Raw genomic sequence first — 22,110 nt, 5'->3', positions numbered from 1 at the left:
CAGAGTTGCTGTGGGTTGGTTTCTAAGTTTAGAGGAGCATTTTAGCACGCACATAGGTACCTATAGTCAGTTGAAATGCTCTTGGGTCAGAAGCAGCATGCAGTTTTCCTAAAGGTCCCTTTTCAGAGATATCAGCACTATGAGGATGTCTCAACTACCCTAGGACATCTTGGATGGCACTAGAGACCTGGTTTTAAACAGTCGACTTCACTTCTGTCAGCCTAAACTTCATGCTTAGAGAGTGACATAGTCATATAAAGCATAGGACATCTCAAATAGTCCTGTACACCTTTGTCTAGACCACCAAATTATTGTTATGGTGGCTCATTTTGACAGGCTCTAAGTCCAAAAAAAAAAAGAAAAACAATTCTGCAGCCCCCCACAAGACTGTTAATTTTCATTTAAAAACGTAAGTGGTGAAATATTTTAAAGGTTGAAATGTCAATGAAGTTTGAAAAACTTATTTCAATTCTTTCACTTCTGTTGAGGGGATAAAGAAGACAGGGATAGAAACAAGATCTGATTTTTGAGTTCACCGTTGTTTTTGAGAAATCAATATTTCATCCTACTTTTGGGTGAGAAAAAAAAAATCGGATTGTAATGATTCTTAAAAACAAAACAAAACTATTTTCTGTCCCAGGGCAGTTAAGAACTTGTCCTATGCTGGCCCTCTGGCTGTTTGAGACACCACGACAGTAAGCCCTGATCTAATGCAGAGAAATGCATGTAGGTCAGAAAATGTGAATATTTCACTTTTGAGAGCAAGAGATCCCTTTTCCTCTGCACTTTGGTTTCCCAGTCTTCCCAGGAATTTTAGAAATGAGTGGAAAATAGTGACATAGTGTCCAAAGCAAAAGATACTGCACAGGACATGGGCAATTGTCAGGATGCTGGAAGTAGCCAAAAGAACCAGGAGAAAGGCTTCAAAACTTCTTTCAGTGATATTTCTGTCTCTGCCAGAGATGAGAATCCTGTTTGCTAGGAATGCTGGCATCCTAAGGAATATACCAGATTTATGGGGGTCCACATCAAAATGAGAGCTCAGTTTTGAGATATTCCCCTATTTCAGACTAGGAGTGGTCCAGTCTTTTGTGAACAGTCTCCCAAAGGCAATGTCAACTGCTAAATAACTAGCTTTTAGGATGTTTATCCATCAGCCTCTAGACACTTTTTAAAGGAGGAAATTATGTTTATCGCAGTTAGTAATAAGATGAAAATGGTGATTAAATATTTACAAAGATTCTTTTGCAGTTAATGATATCATACAATGCTTGAAATTTGGACTTGCTATTACCAAAAAAAAAAAAAACTTCAGTATTTTTTCTTGAGCATTAAAAAGATATGAAAATACCTGGCTCTAAATTTGAAACTTTTTTTTTTTTTTGAGAAGTGTCTGACATACCAGGAACAGAATAGTCATTCTAAGCCATGTTTTTAGTAGTGGCAACACAAACATCACCAGCAGTAGTCAAATAATAGCATTTTTAGTGCTTTTTAAATCTAGGATTTAGGAATCAGATGACTGCAAGAAGATTCTGGTTTGCGTTTTATCATTTTTTGCTTTCAGAAGTCCAGAGAAATGACTGAAAATGCAAATGGACTGGTATTCTGGTATTTTAATACCAGAAAGCAATGAAAAGGAAGCCCAAATGAAACATTACTAATTTTAATGTCTCATGATTTTTACACCACTTTGAGGTCTTCTGGATTCTGATTTTGGAAAATGGCTACTACTGAGAGATAAGTTAAATATTTACAAACTTGCATGCAAGAGAAACTAGTTAATCTATTTTAAGAGTTGGCAATATCTGAAAAAAAGTCATTTCCAGTAGATGAAAATAGAAATTTTTACAAAAGATTGTGGAAAAAACATTCAAAAAATGTTTTCAGATGATGAACAAAACTGTAGAAAACACCAGGATGGAAGGAAGTCTGGTATTAAGATATTTAAATGTAGGTGTCTACAAGTATGTTTATATAGCAGCTGTGTCTAAACTCCCATTATAGTCAAAGGGAGCTTAAATCAATTTCTACACATAAGTGTCTACAGTCATTTGAGTTGCCCAGGTTCGCAGATAATGCAGAGGGCTTACAGGAGACCAGCACCCTTTTAAAGAAGTAATGGACTGATGGGATACCTCATAGCATTTAAAAAGACACCACATGCTTATCTTTACTCAGCTATATCATCCTTGAAGATCTTATCTAGATCTTCACTAGCAACAACAGCAGCCTAGACACTCAGCTCATCTTGACACACCAGGTTATTGGCATTTTGTCCAGAAAAGGATACTAAATTCTTGTCTGAAAAAAAAAATAAATGCTCTCAGGAAAAGGATTATTTGCAGGGAGTTAGGGCCCTGTCTCCCCTACAGATCTGCCTTTTTACCCTCTCATATATAAGTAATCATCAAATACAGCATTTTTTTTTTCCAAGCATTTCCAGCATTTTTCCTATGGGGGAAAAATAGTGAAATGGCTCTCCAGTGTCTCATAAGATCTCTAGTTTGTGTTCCTGATTAGTGTATTCTTCTCCAGAGAAGAGGATATGCAAACCTCATTAAATTCTTCATGATGCTGTGCCTGCATTTCATTGAGAGAAACCATTTTACAGAAATTTTTTGACCAGCCCTACTTGCCATGCTCCTGTGAACATTTTTAGCTCTACTTTCTATAATCACCCTAAAAAGGCTGAGAGATTTTATCTTGTGTTTTTATCAGTAATTCCCTTGCTCTAATTTTGTTGAATTGTATTCATCTGCAAATTAAAGAGTTGGAAAAACCTAAGAATGTGGGATAGTTGCCCTTTACTGATGAAAGTGATTCCAGTCAGGGGACAAAGTTTAATTTTATATTTAAAAGCAAGGTATGATAGTCAGAAGACTAATGGTAAAGCATTCAAATATGCTTCCTAGAAGTCATATTTAATTGCCTGATTTTTCAAAGTGACTTGGCTCCCACTGAATGCAGTCCAGTTTTGGTATACCCCGCATCTGTACAGTGAGTTGCTTTCATTGTGATACTTTAATTTAGATTTAAGAGCCTATATTAAACACTCTGGATTCATAATGGAGTCACCTGGATGTTCTCGGCTCTGTAATGTGCTACTTTTCATTGTGACCCCTTAATTGTTCTAAAAGGCAAGGTTAAAATCTCTTATTTTGGTACTGTACATGGAGAGCTGGAGAAAGAAACCAATGAAGGACAGGCCAAAATATTACAAATCCTTATGCTTAAGGACATCCAGACCTGCCTGCAGTCCTGCCCAGTGCTATGATACAATTATGTCTGCTCATGTTTTAATGATGTCCTTACTCAGAATTGAAAAGATCCAAGTGTGCCTGAAGGCTTGGACTCTTGTTTGGCAGCTACCTCAAGGACTCCTCCATACCTTAGGCTGCTAAAACTTCGACATGCTGCAAAAGAAACAGATTCCCTCTCCATGGGGGAGGAAGAGGCCATCTGCGCTGAATATTTACGTCCTCATTTAAAATAAATAAATACATTAAAACAATAAAGAAAAAAAAAAGAAAGCTTGAACTTGTTGGTCCAAGTTTCTGGGAACTTTGAATGTGAAAGACACTGTGCATTTACCAAGGCTTAACAAGCATGGTGGATGACAAAAAACAAAGAGAAATCAGATAAGATTTTCAAAACCGAAGAGGAAATGAAAGTATATTTTGATATCTTTAATAATATAAGCAACATCTGAAGTTAGAGTTGCTTCTTTTAGAGTAACCTCAAAGTACTTCAAGATGTTCATATGAAAGTTACCCAGGGAATTAGTTAGTGCTAACCTTAATTGAGAAAATGGCTAGGTCTAACCATGTTGCACGATGAGGCTGTGTGTCAAGATCAACACTGGAACATGAACTGCGTATGCTACAGGGATAATCAGTATATAGAATCAGAATGGCTAACAGTAGCTACAAAAGTCACAAAACTTGCAAAGTAGGCCCTCATGCTTGTTTTCCACGCATAACTAAACTTCATTAAGGCAATGCTGTTCTAAGCAGGTGTATCTCTTTACTATTCATAAAAGCGATGAAGTTTCCATGAGAAAGTAGGGAGAGAAGTGCTAGATCTGATGCCTTGTATTTCCAATATATTCTATTTCAACTGTGCAGATTTTGGACCTCAGGGCTGATCTTCTATGCTAAGAGAATGCCCTGGGGAAGTCTCTGGAACATCCAAGACTGAGACTATGGGGTTGTTTCAGAGCTGCAGGCCAAAGATAAAGCTAGGGGACTATAGTGCAGGTGGCACTCACGGAAGGCCTTGGGTACTCACCGAAAAGTGTTTCTAGCAAAGCGTGTTATACCCGAATAACAAACCAATAGATAATCCTGTGACTGGCTGGTTTCCAGTGAGAGAGAAAATGTACAAACTTCAGGCTATCTATGATGGAAAACAAGACTGGTCTTGTTGTCCATCACTGCCTGGGAAGCCAAACGCACCAAAGAGACCACAGAGAGATCTAAGACAACTGGACACTTTAGAAAAAGAGGAAGTATGTTCCTAATACAAGCATCAAATTTTTCAGCCTCTTCTTTCCCTGACGTCTCATCCCTATGACAAGGCAAAAAAAGTGAGTAAGATTCAAACAACTTGTTATCATGCATAGACTTTGCTTGTAAAGCAGTTAGTATGGCTGAGAAGCTGCAAGCAGAATGACCAAGACCTATGGGCGCAATCATGACAGAGAACTATGCAACTTTCTAACCCAATCATTTGGAATGAGAAGATGCCATTTCCTTTCTTGTGAATTAGGGGCCTGCCTCAAATGATTTTAGAAATATTGTGTTGGATTAAAAAAAAAAATCAACCCTGCCAAGCATTTTTCATCTTTGAGGAGTGTATGTATGCCTTTCTCTGCAAACTTAAAACTTATTTTTTAATGAAAAGAATAAAGAAAGCAAAACTGAGAATGTCATCTCTTTCCTGCCTTCAGAAACTGTGATTTTAGCAGTGTCTGGCATCACAAGACTCACAAGACAAATAATGCAATATTTATCTACTCACAAAAATCTCTTATTTTTTCTTAAAGAAGGAGCAGTAAAAGATGCAGGATGGGATGCAGGAAAAGGAATGAGGGGAAAATCCTACAGGAAGAAACTTAATGACATTTTCAAACAAGGAGCAAAGTAAAATAAATAAAGAAAATAATAAAGAAGAGAGAAATAAAAAAATCCCAAAACAGAAAACAAAAAGGAAACAGCAAATAGAAAGAAAAAAATAAAATGGAAAAAGGAGAAGGGAGAAAAAAAGGAAGTAACAATTTGCTGATTACCATTCCTCAGCCCTAAGAACCAATGCCGTCCCTCTCCAACAGTTGAATCTAAAAACAGATGGGGATAGATCATGGAAATCAGGAAACTCTAGAGGGCACCAGAGCTGTTTCACCAAGAGATTCATGGCTCACCAGGCTTCCTCCAGTCCATGCATCCAAGCAGAAGGCTGCTACCACTAATCAAGATGACTGGAATTATGACAGCAGCTGCTCTAACTACCGATGGTCAAAGAAGAGCAACAGAGAGAGAAGAATATGCAAAGGAGGAAGCAGATCTGTGAAGGCAACCCACCAGGAAGGCTTTTGGGATTGTCTATTTGTTGCAATTTAAAAAGAACATTGAGCTTCAAAACCTACTTCGTTGTTCTCTTTTACCCTTCAGAAAGAAGAACGATGCTTTCTCTCTGCTCCCAAAGTCTGAGCTGCTGGTTTCTTGCTTGTCTCTCTCCGTGTCACCTTGTCAGCGTGATGCTAGGAGCTCGCAGGAGGCTGACAGCTCCGGGCTCCGACTACCTAAGCGACAAAACTCTTGTCTCAAACAGTTTCACAGGAAGGGTGTTTCGTATCAGCTGGATTGCCAGACAAAACACATGGAAATTTGTGAGGATGCTGATTGCTTTTATTATCTGGCTTTAGTATTCTGAGCCTTTTTTGGGGTCTTTTTATATAATGTTTCTCCACTGAGAGAAGTGTCACTTGCAAGAAGATGTTCTTTTTGCTGTTTTGCTGGCTTTATCTTTTATATATAAATCAATGACCTGGGTGTAATTTGTATCTTGTCCTAATCATGCCTATTAACAAGACTTGTAACCTTGAAATTAAAGGGTCAAATCCAACTTCTATAACCAGTAGGTATTCTGCTTTCCCTGTATGATGGACAGAATTACTAGGATATCTAAGTTTTTGATACAGTACAGATTCCTGCAATTACAAATGTCCCTAACACAGATGTAGAAAATATGTTTATACCTCAATTTTACAGGTAAGAAAAGTGAGATTAAGGGACTAACTAATGAGGTCAGGAAATCTGTGTACTTGCAACCCAAGAAAAGTGCACAGATCTCCAGAGTATAATCTCAGCAAATAAGATTTTTGTGCAACATTTTTTGGCTTTCAATCACAGAATTTGGATCCTTTTTGGTGATTTTTTTTTTGGTTACTACAGAATTTCTTTAGATCATTCTGAAAACAAAGCAAAACATTTTTTTTTTGGAGGGCAAGTGATTCAGTAAGTATTTTTTTGACCTCTAATTTATGCAGTTTCTAGTATTTTAGTGCTGAAGAAAATCTCAAAAGATCATCTGCAAAATAAAACTCCTGAAGTCTTGTGTTTGACATTGTGGAAGTAAAATTTGACAAAATGAAGATGAATCTGCCCATGCAGTCAGCAGAGCTACTTTCCCAGCATAAACCAAACTCTTTTAGCTTTCAGCTAAAGACTGAGCAGTCCCAGGAAGACAGTAAGGCTGTTCAGAGTCAAGGGCAGGCTATGAAGGTAGTAACACGTGTGTCAGTGTGGCTCTCAGATACCTGGCCAAATCTGTGGGAAGCCCAGAAACTATAGTAGAGTGGAAGAAGTAAGTAGATACAAGCCCTCTCTCTAGTCAACAGGAGAGGGATAGGGTATAAAACACAGAAAATACCTGCGTGAGTGGTTTGGGCATTTTTTCAGGATGCAGGGATGTCCTTATGCAGAAGGCTGAATAGGTACTTATGACTTAAGCACAAAACAAATAAGACAGGATCCTTGCTGCTGCACTCCAGGTTTCTCTTACTGCACAAGCCACTGCTTTATGCAGTCACACTTTCTCATTCTCACTGCAATTTATTTTTTTACTCTGCAAAGGAAAGGGATGGAAAATGAACATGGCTCACACGTGCCTGCTTGTCATTGGCCTTAGACCATTTGTCTGGAAAGTAGGTGCAGAAGTTCTCATTTCCCTGTCAGAGGGAGTGCTGACCCTGTGTCTCACACATACAGGATGAATATGTTGACCTCTGAGATACTCATATACCATCATTAAGTCCTCCTTTCACAGCCAAAAGAGATTTTAAGTGTATACTCTCACTCATAGAACTCATTTGAGCCTCCTAAACAGCATGAAGGAAGCAAAGGATAGAAATAACTTGGTTAACATGGGCTTCTCTCACCACCAGAGCTGCTGTGGTGCATCCCAAGTAAGGGGCAGGACTCAGAAAAATGCCTTGACCTCATGGTGTGGCAGACAAAGGTGAAACAAGATGCCTTTGTGCTTCTGAAATGACCATAGATCCCTGTATTCAGATGGTTGAATCCCCCCCAGAGCACTTAAACTGCAGCTAGGGGATGCCTTTAGTCATCTACAACTGTGCCAGCAAAGTAAGAGTGCCCAGGTTCCTTCTCTGGTCCTGAGCCATATATTAGTTTGATCTCTTTTTCATGCCTGAAGTGTTTTAACTAGCAAGGTTATGGCAATATCTAAGCTTCCAATTAGGAATTAACTAATAATGCTGACTTTTGTCCAGGAATTGTTTGGGACAGTAAGAGTTGGTTTAGGCCAGATTCATACAAGGAACCACCATAGCAATCCAATTTCATGGGGTGTTATATTCCAGTGTCTGGGACTATACCTCCATGGTTTAAGAGAGTAGTTTATATTTATCTTTTGGGGGATCTTACTTCCCCCCTTTCCCCATTCCCTCTCTGAAGCAGTACAGAAGCATTTCCCTTCTTTGCAGCAGGGATCTATGCAACTCAAAATGTGTGGTTCATCTAGTCTAGTTCCCTGCTGTGAAGCAGACCAGATGCACTAAACGCTTGGGAAGATATAAGGTACCAGAAAGGCAGGTGACATGCAAGACGATGCCAGATAGTTCATAAAGACCTAGCTGCATGCCATTAACTGCAGATGGATAGGGCTGGATGATTGCATTGGTGAACACTGTTTCAGAACCAGCAGAAGAAATTGTTGACGTGCCATGCATCCAGTCAGCTCTGCGGAGTCAGTGGCAGGAATATGTGTGCTGGGTTTAGCCAGGCCTTCACCATTTTCCTTCAGACTGCCTGAACCATATGGTCTCTGAGCATGTGTCTCAGAGCTCCCATGCTTTCAAACAGGCTTGTCTTCATCTGCTCAAGATTGCCCTGGTTCATTATTTTCAAGCTTTTCTAAAGAGACTTGCTCTCAAATCACTATACAGGTACTTTGATTACATCCATATTTTTGCTTTCTTTAACTCTACCAACTCCCCTTTTCCCTCTCATCCCCTTAGATAATTGAGAGCTGTCTCTCAGTTTCACTGAGTGTGCAGATAGGCACTTTTATCTGTTCTGAAACCAAAGAAAATGAACTTCTAATACTAGAGAGGGATTTGTATAACCCTGCTATCCTGAAAAAAAAAAAAAAAAAAGAAAGAAAGAAATCAAGGTGAAATCTCTGTTTTACTGACATCAGTGGGATTCGAAACTGATTTTGTTTCAGGATAAATTAAAAACCCAATATTTTATTCTTGCATACACAGGCACATGCATGCGTATGCAGAAGTGAGAGAAGAAACTCTGAATTATAAGAAAGGAGGCATTTTAAAATACCTAAAAAAAAAATCCTTCCTTCCTTCCTTCCTTCCTTCCTTCCTTCCTTCCTTCCTTCCTTCCTTCCTTCCTTCCTTCCTTCCTTCCTTCCTTCCTTCCTTCCTTCCTTCCTTCCTTCCTTCCTTCCTTCCTTCCTTCCTTCCTTCCTTCCTTCCTTCCTTCCTTCCTTCCTTCCTTCCTTCCTTCCTTCCTTCCTTCCTTCCTTCCTTCCTTCCTCCCTCCTTCCCTCCCTCCCTCCCTTCCCTTCTTCTTCCCTTCCTTCCTCCCCCCCTCCCTTCCCTCCTTCCTCCCTTCCTCTCTCGCTCTCCCTCTTTCCTTCTTCCTCTCTCCTCATGCATGCTGCATTTTGAAAGCAAAGGGCTGGGGAAATGGTATCCTCTCATTAAAGAGATTGAAACCTTTTTTTTTTTTTTTTTTTTTTTTTCTAGTACCAGTATGCAGGCCGTGTGTGTTGATTTTCCTTTCTCATTGAAAAGTCTCATGGTCAGCTTTGACGTTTAGAGTCAGCTTGGTTGGATAAAATTCTGTGAAAACATTAGGAGGACCGTGGATTTTATGGGTTTGTACTCCACTTCAGTGGACTCCTTTTCTCTTAAAAGTATCAGCCTTTACAGAAGGACAGAGATACTCATGTACCTAGGCAGAAAATCTCAGCACTTTGTAATGGAACTGGATTTTCCCGTGTTATCCTGCTTGCCCTGTTACTTAATAAAGATTCTGTTTTCAGAAACTGAGGACTGGGTATATATTGTATATATCATTAAACAAAGATTTTCAGTGCCCGCTTTCTGCCCCTGAGTCCAAATGGCACAATCTGGCCAAGTCAGTCCACTCCATCTTTCTTAATCTCACAAACTGCGCCCAAATTTCTGGGAAACATCCTGATCCACCTCCTGAAATGTGCCCAGGAATAGCCAGGAACAGTGCTAGTTAGTCTGGTGAAAAGAAACTCTGGGGAAAAGAAACTCTGAAATCCTGCTAAGAAGCAGCACAGACAGCCAAAACATGCCTATGCCCTGGTGCTTTTATGTGGATATAACTTCTCTGCAGTAAGATAATCCAAAAGGCACTGAAGAGAGGAATCTTGTATAAGGGACCTACAACTCTCTACCAAGTCACAGGTAGTACAAATTTATTGCTGGTATGAATGTGTCTCCAGAATAGGCAAATAATACTGGGAAATCAATGTTCCCATTGCCTAGAGCTTTCTGTATTCAGGTCAGATGGGTATCTTAGACAGCAGCTGCAAACACACGGTTGTATCAGGGGTGTGGATGAGAGTTTGGCTTTTGCCTGTCTAGTTGAGTTGTGCAAAACTCAGCAGTTTTCAGATTCACTGGTGGTTTCTTTGAAGATTTCCCTTGTTCTAAGTTTTGCGTGAACTTTGAGTTTAGAGTTTGAGCAAACCCAGCAATTTTGATCCCTTCGTGGGGACTGCCTTGCATTTTGAGTTGGACAAATGCTTACAAACTTTGATGAATTGGGACTTGGTGAAAAAGCTTCACAGAGAAGTGTGAGCTTGAAGAATTGAAACAGAGAAAACAGGAATCTACATCAATCTGACCTGTGCCAGTTTGCAATCCTTCCTGTTAATTATTAGTGTTGAGGATATAACATCACAAGCAAGTAGAGCATATAACATCACACTTTACCACCTTTAAGGTAATTTACTCCTAAATTGTAAGTATATACACATATATGTACATACATATATATATATATATATGTAAGTATATACATGTAGACTGATTATCTAAGCTCCCATTCAGCTGATGATCTAGACTAGTGTGATCAGTCAAGGCAGTCTAGACAGAAATTAATGCCACACTAAAGTAAATGCTTGCTTAATTGTATTACAGAAGTCATTGACTCTATGGACACAATTCCCAAGACAAGAACAGGAGCTAGATGCCTGCTGAAATGGAAGCACCTAAATGTAGATTGTTCAAGTTAGAGGTCTGTGTCAGGTCTGTGCTGGATCTGACCTATATTTCTCTATAATAGAGGGAAAAAGTAGGTGGTCTTATTTTGTCCTCTTCCTTCCACTTTGTCTGGCAGACCTGGATATCAGACAAGCTGAAGAATTCATTTTTCAATGATCAGAGACCTCATAGAAGGTTGTCTGATTAAAGCCTAGGAAAACATCTATGTAGGATCAAAACCTGCACTCTTTTAGGTCTGTCTTCTGTCTAACACCTACGGCCTACAGCAGGCATAAAAGAAAGCACTGAATGATCCAGGAGTTGCTTGCAGAAGCTTTATTTGCTATCTAATCTACTGGAATAAAGCAGATGAGGGAGGGAAGGAGGGAAGGAGGGAGGGAGGGAGGGAGGGAGGGAGGAAGGAAGGAAGGAAGGAAGGAAGGAAGGAAGGAAGGAAGGAAGGAAGGAAGGAAGGAAGGAAGGAAGGAAGGAAGGAAGGAAGGAAGGAAGGAAGGAAGGAAGGAAGGAAGGAAGGAAGGAAGGAAGGAAGGAAGGAAGGAAGGAAGGAAGGAAGGAAGGAAGGAAGGAAGGAAGGAAGGAAGGAAGGAAGGAAGGAAGGAAGGAGGGAAGGAAGGAAGGAGGGAAGGAAGGAAGGAAGGAAGGAGGGAAGGAAGGAAGGAAGGAAGGAAGGAAGGAAGGAAGGAAGGAAGGAAGGAAGGAAGGAAGGAAGGAAGGAAGGAAGGAAGGAAGGAAGGAAGGAAGGAAGGAAGGAAGGAAGGAAGGAAGGAAGGAAGGAAGGAGGGAAGGAAGGAAGGAAGGAAGGAAGGAAGGAAGGAAGGAAGGAAGGAAGGAAGGAAGGAAGGAAGGAAGGAAGGAAGGAAGGAAGGAAGGAAGGAAGGAAGGAAGGCATACCAATTGCTAGATTTTGTAGCTGAAGTATTTAGCATTTTTGTCTGACTACTATTTCTTCTTTAAACATAGAAATTATTGGGGATTAACTAAGCTGTATCTCATTTACATTGTGTGCTTGTAAAGGCAAATAATCTGTATCTTCAATAGCCCTTCAATCCATCTATGACCGTTCAATTTAGATAGCTGTATCCTAATGGGAGTACTTGTGTAGATAGGCATTATGCAGCTTGTGTGTATAAAAGAATGTATGCAGAGATGTAGGTGGGGTGTGTGTGTATCACTGCATGAAAAAAGAAGTAATGCTGGTTAGGTGTATCCATAAATACGTAGGGCACACACTGTAGGGTGTTAGGGTGTAATAGGGTGCATAAAGTAGTAGGTACTACCGTATATGTACATGGTGCATAACCATAAAGAGTGTGTGTGTGTCTCCGTAAAAAAAAAAAAAAAAAAAAAAAAAAAGTATCATAATTTAAATACAAAAAAATTTCTCTCCTGCTGGGTCAACATATATACCCTGACCTTCTCTGGGTTGTATTTTGGGATAAGAATAAGGGAACAATCACAGAGTCACGGAATCACAGAATGGTTAAGGCTGGAAGGGAACTCTAGAGATCATCTAGTCCAGCCCCCTGCTCCAGCAGGGACATCTAGAGCACGTGGCACAGAGTTGCATCCAGGCGGGTTTTGGAAGATCTCCAGAGAAGGAAACTCCACAACCTCTCTGGGCAGCCTGTTCCAGGGCTCTGTCACCTCACAGTAAAGATCTTCCTCATCTGGAGATTTAACTTCCTATGTTTCAACTTACACCTGTTACCCCTTGTCCTGTCACCAGTCACCACAGAGAAAAGCCTGGCCCCATCCTCCCTACAATAACCCCTCAGGTACTTGAACATGTTAATTAAATCTCCTCTCAGCCTTCTCTTCTCCACACTAAACATGCCCAGCTTGTTTAGTCTTTCCTTGTAAGATAGATGCTGCAGTCCCTTAATCATCTTTGTCGCTCTATGTTGGACCCTCTCTAGAAGCTCAATGTCCTTCTTGTACTGGGGAGCCCAGAACTGCACCCAATACTCCAGGCCTCACCAGAGCTGAGTAGAGGGGCAGGATCCCCTCCCTCCACCTGCTGGCAACGCTCCTCCTGATGCAGCCAGGATCCCATTGGCCTTCTTGATCATAAGGGCACATTGCTGACTCACAGCAGGGAGAACTGAAGGGACAACATCCCCTCAGCACTCCTGGTTTCACAGGAAGGAAATCCAGGTTCTTGTTATCCAATAAATTTTCCAATTTGTGTACATATATTGCATACATAGCCAGGATGAGGCAAAATTCTGTGCTTTATTCCTGCTCCACCTCAGTGAAGAGTGATGAAGGAGGTGGGATGATGTGGGATCCATACAAAGTCTGGTTGCCAGAACAAGTGAGGAATCTCACTATCACACCACCTGGCTGGTAATTACTTCATATCCTATCAGAATCTTAATAGCTAAAAGTTGTTGAGGTGTTGAGGCTCATCAATCTCTTGGCAGTATCTGGCACACAGCCTAAATCAGAAAATGTAGAGCTGGGCAACAACTTCTGAGATGATAATTATTGCTGATCCAAAGCTGTCTGTGCACTTTCACCAACAATCTGGATAAACTTCTAAAGTGGACTTGGTTTGTTTGCACAATAAGTCCTCATCTCCATAACATTTTCTTAGGCTGTCTGCACTAGTATATTCAGTATTGCTAGGACATAGATACAGATGCTGTATCTAAACATGATAGTAAATTTTCAGCAGTTTCTAGCGCAGTTTTGGTCTGAGACATCTAGATCCCAGACCATTTCAAGGCATTTTTCAGGAATTATTGCAGCAAGATCGTTCCCAGAAAAGTCTGCCTTCAGGCCAGTCTGTTTCAGAAGCTAAAAGAATAGGAAGTGTAGACATGATTAGCTGGTTTCAAATGGTCTCAGTAGCAAAGAAGAGGCTCTGGAACTATTTAGTTAATTGATTTGGATGCAACATAAGTGTTCCTCCTTTTATTGTTATTTTTATTCATTTACACTGTTACTCTGGCTCAGCTTGAGTCACCACAGTTGTGCACTATCCACACTGTCTTTAGGGTGCCTTGTGATTTGGCACGTGGAGCAAGGCAACTCTCTGGCCAGATGGGCAGATCTAGCCAGAGGCTGGAAGAGCCTGGCTCATATTCAGGCTGGTCCTAGAAGCAGGGTGTATGCAACTAGTTTTAGCCACATTTCTGGGCAAACGTGAGCTTTTAGTAGGTGCAGAGTACAGACATAATCCTAGACTTCTAGGGAATGGAACAAATACTCCTACATAGTAGTCTTTAGTACCAAGCTTAGAAACAAAATATCTCCTGATGGACTTTGCCACAAACTACATACAGTATCTCTGCGTCTTCTCCCTCCCCACTTTTACCAAAACTACCATATCCGTGCAGTTGTTCCGCTTTTAAAGTTGTACCTGAAATGTGTTAAATGTCTCTGGATGTCGAGGTCTAATATTGGAGTTGGTCTGGAGGATCCGAGGGGTGATCTGTCTTGACTCAGGAGGTCTTGGAATTCTTTACATATTTGTCTAAAAGGAAAGAGGAAATCTTTAAATAACAGAGGTGTAATCCATTTTACAAAGCTGATTTCCTCCTTTAGTTTGTAACCATTTTGTCTTTTCCTCAGCAATTTCTTCCATAGCAATAATGTTTGACAGCGGCAGTGATACAAGAAATAAGGAAAAAAATTCCTCCCCAGCACCCCCCATCCCTGAAATGATTTCTCAAAGTCAGCAACATGAAAAATCCCTTGAAATCTTCCCTTGAAAATCAGCAGTTCATACCTGAAACCAGGTTGGTACTGACATTTTAAAGTAAGATTGGACCTCCTAGATTGTTTCCATTTTAACAATTTAAATCTGTCTTAGCTCATCTACACTAGAAGCAAGGGTTGTGATTAAAGAAAAAGTCATCACTAGCTAATCAACAGCTGGCAGTAGAACATGCCTGAAGAGTCTGTGCAAATACATTACTACTTGTGCATTTGCTTGTGTGCATTGGTTTATCTGCAAGTAAAAGCCATAGGAATTCTGGCCTTGAGTAGTTTGACCCAATTTTAAAGTGAAATGCAGCACGGAAATTGTAAAGGAAAATACTCTTTTTGTTCTTTGATTTCCTGACTGTGTCCATACTCTGCTTCCCTGTGGTTCTGGTGGAGAAGAAAAAAACAAACAAACAAACAAACAAACAAACAAAAAACCCTCAACTGATACCTTTCCCAGAGGTCTGTCCATAGCAAGAATTGATTCCAGCAGCACCTATTTTAACTTCCTACTGAAACATACTCTGTTGTTTTCCACAACATTTCCACCCTGCGGCAAAATAGAGTGTCTGTAACAGCCTGGAGAATTCACATCCTAGTAGAGCCTTTTACTCTCCAATGACTGTAGTCACCGAGGTGAGTGACTCTTTTAGCCTTCAGTATGTACACATTAGACAAGCACACATAGTGAGTAAATTCTATTAGCTCTCCTTTTTATCTCTCTTGGTTTCATGAGCAATTAATACTTTCAGTAAGCAGGGCCTGGAACCCCAGTTCTTTCCCTTGTAATGAGAAACTCAGACTCTCCTATCTCCTATCTTCAGGGCAGCCAAACTTCTTCAGGAAGGATGGGCAGTGACGCTGCCCTCCCTGTCCCATTCAGAATATCTTAGCAGCTCGTGGTTAAAAACATCTCCTTGTATAAGACCATATGGTACTACTGATATGTGACCTAAAAGGAACTTGAAAATACATCTTTTCATTATTGCAATGGTCTCCATTGCATCAATCTCTTTTGCAAAATAAGCTAGGAATGTGTTACCAATGCACAATTTTAGGATGGAACAGAAGTGAAACCAGATCCATGTCCTCAGAAGAGCAGCAAGCTGCTGTCTGGACCATCGGTGGAGAGAGATATCACTCATTTTTGAATGATTTATGATACAGTCAAATAAGAAAAGGAAAGGTGTCCGGATCTCTCTCACACAAAGTCTCCAAATGGGGCTATCATTCTCCATTGGCCATTCTGGAGATGTAGACACTTATTGTGGGACCAAGAGGGCATGATGCCCAGCAGATGACCAAAGCACTCAACTGGATTACCCTGAGCTAAATGTCTTACATATTGAAACATCTGCTTATGAATTAGATGCCTAATACTGCCATAGTAACCACATGTTCACTAATAAACTAAGCAGTGCCACGGGTTCTGAGACTGTGATTGTCTGATCAGATCCATATTTTCTAAGCTTTCCTAGGCTGCTAATCAGGGTGACTGTACCCAGACTGATTTCTGAGAACTGATCTTTGCTCCGAGGTGCCTCCCACAATGTGCCCAGAGGTTGTTTGGGAGAGCTCCAGGAACCACTCTAATAATTTAATAGTATAGATTATTACAGTCTTATTCCTCATCTTGTGCGTAGTTTTCTTTGTTAGTATATATGCAACCACTATATTTGGGATCGATCTCTAATATTAAAGGAAAGCACTCGAGTCTTTGTTGTCCATGCTTCTGTTAGAAGAATCTTGCTTTGCATGTTTGGTCCTAGATTAAGTTCAAATTCCTGGTTGCAATCTCCTTGTAATGCTTGTCCCTGAAGGCAGTGGCATAATGGAAAATGAGTGAACTCTTTTTTCTTTTTGTCTTTACAAGGCCCAGTTAAAAACAGGGAAATTCCACATACCTGCTTTTAATATACATTATGCCACTGTTCTCCTGCAAGATTTGGACATAGAATTTGACACCATAGCAGATCTAACAGGAGGAAAGATACAGAAAACTATTTCCTGCTGTGCCTCTGGACTTGATCCAAGCCTGATTTCTGTAAATGATTGTCATCAGAATGAACCTAGACACCAGCTGCTTGAAAGGGAAGCATCATCTTAGCCTTTCAGATAAAGAGAGGTATTCAGCAGAAATGTATGTAAATGCAGCATACAGTTTTAATGAATCAGGTCCTTAGAGGAAAAACAGTTCCTTTTAACAACTGAAAACAGTCAGTCACTTTGGCTTCTAAACAATCTACTATCCCCAGTCGGCCCCATCAGCATCGCTCCTCTCTCTCCACTCCAACCTTTACTTTCTACCTGTTGAAAAAGTTCATCTTGTGAGTTCTTATATTTTGACAAAGGAAAGTGTCAGAACCAAGTATGCAATTAAGTTCCTTTCCATCTTCATGTGTCAAAAGTCTTTACTGAGCCTTTCAGATTTGAAAGAGGAGAAAAAAACATTTTTGGATTATACATGTAAACCTGCAAAAGGCAATAACCTACTTTTTCAAGGGGATTTCTAGGTAAAGTGATATCTCAGTGCCTCTACTACGAATAAAACTTCACCTGGGGTAGAGCCATGGGGTGGGAGGATGGCTATTTGCTCTAAGATGGACTGTATCTTTACATAAGCAAAGGAATATGCTTATATCTCAGGTGCCTCATCAGAAAATACTGCTACTACTACTAATAATAATAGTTAAAAAATAAAAATAAATATATATCCTGGTCACTTCTGCAAGAGAGGCATCTAATGATTTTTTTTTTCCAGATCGGCAGATGTTTCAATATATGGTCATGAAAAGATAAAAAGCACTGTAGTGGGTTAGAGCCCATTTAACCCATTATCCAGTCACCAGCGTAGCCAAAAATATTTTAAGGAATGTATACAGGAATGAGGCAAACAGGTTCATGAGTCTGATGGATTCCAAGTGTGCCCAAGTATCCAGCATACAGAGAGGTGCTCAGCAGGTCCTATCCACCCTGTCGCAGAGCTACTTTTCAGAAGAGCAGCACTTGAGCACATTCTGTCATTGCATACAGTTAATCCAGAAAGCTCCTCAACAGTGAGAAAGCAGTGGGGTGTAAACCAGAGAATGTGTGTGCTGTATGCTGAACAGGCATCTCCACTGATGTTATGTATCCTGCACTGGTGATAAGCAAACCTACAATAAAATCATTATTCACATTCAACTGTTCTGGTGTGTGTAAATGTGTATGTATCTGGTCACTCTCTCTCAAAAGGCCTTTTGTACTCTGAGATTTTTTTTTCCTTAGACAGGATGCTTTTCCATAAGTGGAATTGCTGATATAGCCTTCAACAGTTCTGTCTCTAAATCCAGATTAGGAGACAGGCTTCTTCCACTGCTTTTCTTTTTCTTGTCCATTCAACTCTTAACCAATGCTTGCTTCTCTCCCATCCTGCCCTTGCTGTTACTTGTGTTCAGTTCAGTACTGTACGCTGGCTACAAAACTCAGTCATCTCTTCTTCCCGTGATCCTCATCAGGTAAGGCTACTTCATTGTCTACACCATAAAATTATTAGAATTGGATGTGGCATCATTTTGATCAGACCAGCTAGCACCCTTCTGACAAGGTGCTGCTTTAAAACATGTGAGGGACCATTTCCAAGAGGCAGCTCATGACAGAGAATGGTCCTGGTTTCATTCACTGTACTAGTATCAATCTAGTCTCAGACAAAGTAGGACTAAACATGGTAGTAAAGAATGTTATTTCAAGATTACTCCTACCTCTGGTGGGGTAAACATGCTTAATGCCACCTAAAGGAGCAGTCTCTAGTCCTCACTAGCTCACAGACTACAATTCCATGCATGACAGCTGAAATACATCTAGTCAGGGTGGATGGGTAGGTCTCTGGATTCCCTTGAATATGTTGGGAATTTCTAGTGCTTGGTGGAAACTTCTGAACTGTAGAAATTAACAGCTCTATTTAGCTGCCCATGAACTCTATGGTACAGAAAAGGGGTACTGCTCTTTTGAAGCAGTAGCTAGTGACCAAGATGGATAACCTAACCATCTCAAACAGCAGTAGGCACCTGTGTTGAGGTAGCTGAAAGAAGTTCCTGTAGCTGAATGTCTAAATTCCAAACTGAATTTCAGCTCTATTGTAGGAATTACAGCAATATTTTTGTTCCTTCTCCTCATCTTTCCTCAAGACTCCCCAAAGTGGGCTCCTGACTCTGTGCCATGGTAGGCAATGGCATTACACTTCACTTTCTTCCATGGGCAAAGATTGCCTTACGTATTTTTACCACTTGGAATTTTAGTGTCATTTCTGTTGAAGGCATAGCAATGCATTGTTTGTTGTTGTTGTTTGCTTGCTTGCTTTTTTCTGCTGTTCTAACTCACAAGGCAACTATGAACTTAAGAAAAGTTGAACTTAAGGAAAATTACAAATCTACACAGCCACTAAATAGTAGCAAGTCCAGACAAATGACTAAATAACTGTTATCAGGTTAGTGGAAGTATGGCTTGGAGGTAGGATGTTAATATCTTGACTCTATGGACCTTTGTTTCCTGTCCTCTGGATGGGGTTGGTCTGGTGAAGTCACTATTCTACTTCCAGGCAGGAGAGGGCAGTAGTAGCACACACATTGGCCCTCTGGTCTCCCATGAATAAGCACTCTGCAGTAACGCATGGCCTCTCCTTACATTATTGTCAGACCACTCCAAACAATTTACTAGTGTTTTGAAAGGGAGGAGAAAGACATTACATCCCTTTAAAATGGAGGGTAACAACCTAAAAGTCCAAAGTTTGAAGATGGGATGGATATGGAGTAATGCATGCCAATGACTTCCTGCTTCAGTAGTAACGGAGAGTGGTACAGCAGATCTGCAATGCAGAAAAAGGTAGCCAGATTCTTATGTGCCCCTCAGTGGGACATCTTTGGGAGAAAGGGGATGATAGGCACCCTCTGGTGATAACATTCAATGGCAATGTGCTCTCTCCCTAGTGCCAGATGAGAAAGGAGAATTGTATCTTAATGTCTGAGTTACAGAATCTCCTGGGACAAGTACTTAATTGGGAAAAATTACAATCTTAGCCTTTGCTTACTACTCAGAAGTACAATCTGACTCTAAATAGTCATAGGGGGGTTGATTGCAAATGAGCTATACAATGATGGAAAGATACAGTTTTCAGAAGAGAGATATGTCTTATCGGTTGGTTCCCCTGGGCCCTAAAGCAAGAATAGGAGTAAGTAAAGATTAGGTTGTATTTCACTCAGATTACACTCTTTAATTTACAAGAATTTAGGAGCATGATGAGTGAAGTCTCCTCTCATGCTCACAATAGGTGAATGCCCTCTGAGACTCATGACGTTCTGCTTTCTAACCAAAGGAGAATCACAGGCTACACTCTTGATGTTCACCAGCCTGAGAGGTTCCAATATGTGCTGTCCCTGAGTCTCCTTGAGAGCTCTGGATACAACAGGGACACTAAGCTGCCAAAGAATGCATGGCCAGAGATCTTTTTCCCCACCAGAACACAACAGGGACCTTTGGATGCCAGAAACAGTCCTTGCGGCTGTTGGCCATTCCCACCCCAGGAGCATGATTACTCTCTACAGGTTATATTCAGGACTGGATGGTCTCCAAACGTATCCAGCACTGGGTGAGAAAGACGAATGATAGTCCAGAAGCTCTGGCTTCCAGCCCAAGCTCTCCTGCAACCTCCCTGCACAACACTATGTAACTTCATGTTGTTATGTTCAAGGCTACCCCACGCAGGCACCTTGCACACCCAGTATAGGCCTGCATTATACCATGAAGACTAATTATCTCTGTTTACCAGGTTTAATTCCTCCCCCATTAGAGCTAATTAACCTAGATAAAGTGTTATCCTAACACCATGTTACTGCTCTGGGGAGGTCGATGCTTTGTCTAGAGCTAAGTCAAGTGCCTCTCTGTGTCTTTAACGATTTTAACAAAGCTCGCCTTCTAGTGTAGACTGTTCTGGCTCTTTTGACTTCATAAGAACTCTTGCAGTTTCCACCAGAGAAGACCTGTTCTTCAGCAGACCAGCTCTCCCTCACCACACTTACAATAATTTTCTGTCGAAGAATTGCTTGAGAAAAGGGAAATTAGAGAAAAACTAGGGTCTAACAGAAGTTATGGCATTTATAGAGGCTTGTTTGAGGTGAGAGACAGTTACCACTTCCAGGATGGTTGGTATGTACGGAATCTACATTTATATTATTCCCCTGGCAACACAATCTGCCCTCCTAGCACACACCAAAGAGAATAAACAGAGTGTGGAGCAGAATGGAGACACCATGGCCAAACTTTGTTAGATTTCCTGTGGAGGTGGTAACCTGATGGTGTTGTGCAGTTGACGGGTGAATGGAGGGTGGAGTGGAGTGAAGACACCACGGCCAAACTCTGTTGTACACCCTGCAGAGGTGGCAATCTGGTCGTACCATGCAGCCGATAAGCCACATAGTACGATAAGATATCTGGTGCTGGACCAACTATGGTGGCAGATCAGTTCCTTCCAATGGACTTTGCTCAGACTTCTCATTCTCATCTCATTATAACACCACTACACAACCCCATCCCAAAAGTTACCCACTTCCAAGGATTGACCATTCCTCACTGAACATGCTTGCTAATTTTTCGATCGACTCGAGAGACTTTTTAAACCAATCAATAACAAAAGGAAGTATGACCAAAATCACTCAATCTCCACCTAAATGTAAAAGAAAATATATAAAAGGTGAACTAAGGAGGGAAAGAGGAAGAAGGAAGACTATAATAACTTTTGGATCAGTTGATGGGCTGAACCCCTTTCCTCCCCTTGGGTTGGGATGTTGCCTGAGGAGACTCTCGAGGAGACTCCTCCACCCCCATGTTATTGGGTAATTTGTTTTCTAGACACTAGCTAAGAACCCCACACTGTACTAGAGAATTTCCTATACTGACATCTGAAATCTGCTTTGTAAACGTTGCATTTGAAGAAATCATGCTATTGGTGAACTTGATTCATTATTTTGAAGGTGATCAGACCTACAGTCGACAGGCAGTGAATCCGGTACTGCTAGAGTCAGGCCTATAGTTACCACAGTATTTGATATCCCTATTAAGAGATGAACCCAGACACCCCCAGTCCCTCCAACCTTTGAGGATCAGCGGGAATGCAAGGGGACTCATCTGCTGCCAAATATGCCCCCCTCTTCAAACCACAACTTTATCTAACAGTGCTTCAGTAGATGTTAAGATCTACTCATACATCAAGACCTTGTATTTGCTTCTCTGCAAAACAGACGCAAAACCAGGATTTATTCTATAGCTCTCACGTTCCCGTCATCATCCTCTCCAGTCACCTATATCAAATGATATTCCTAGCCTGAGAGGATGTATGTACTGGTGTAACCTCATACATTACAGTGTACTCACTAAAACCTTATTACAGTAAATAAAGTTCCTCTTACAGTGTCTCTAAAGAGGCACTCTCACTCTCAACTAAGCACTGTTGTGATAGCTGTCATCACAAGCCTAACTCCTTACTCCCACTCACTCCCTCCCGCAGCCCCCAGTTTCAAAATGAAGCAGTGACAGACATATTTCTTTTTTAGATCAACATTGTT

The 22,110-nt window shown here is 40.8% G+C and overlaps 1 protein-coding gene across 3 annotated transcripts in view; it reads right to left on the bottom strand.

The window, feature by feature from the left end:
- TFAP2D (transcription factor AP-2 delta) overlaps nucleotides 1–22,110 on the bottom strand; it is a 47,848-nt gene that overhangs the window by 1,254 nt on the left and 24,484 nt on the right. For all 3 annotated transcript variants that reach the window (XM_088540094.1, XM_088540095.1, XM_088540097.1), the window contains one exon: nucleotides 14,169–14,282. In XM_088540094.1, the coding sequence (XP_088396220.1) occupies nucleotides 14,169–14,282 (114 nt within the window). The remainder of the gene's footprint in view (nucleotides 1–14,168; nucleotides 14,283–22,110) is intronic.

Source organism: Tinamus guttatus, unplaced genomic scaffold (assembly GCF_059628265.1).
Source record: "Tinamus guttatus ecotype Peru unplaced genomic scaffold, ASM5962826v1 Tinamus_guttatus_pri_ptg000055l, whole genome shotgun sequence".
Lineage (NCBI taxonomy): Eukaryota > Metazoa > Chordata > Aves > Tinamiformes > Tinamidae > Tinamus > Tinamus guttatus.
The sequence above is the reverse complement of the archived record's forward strand: the minus strand, read 5'-3'. Positions and strand labels throughout refer to the sequence as shown.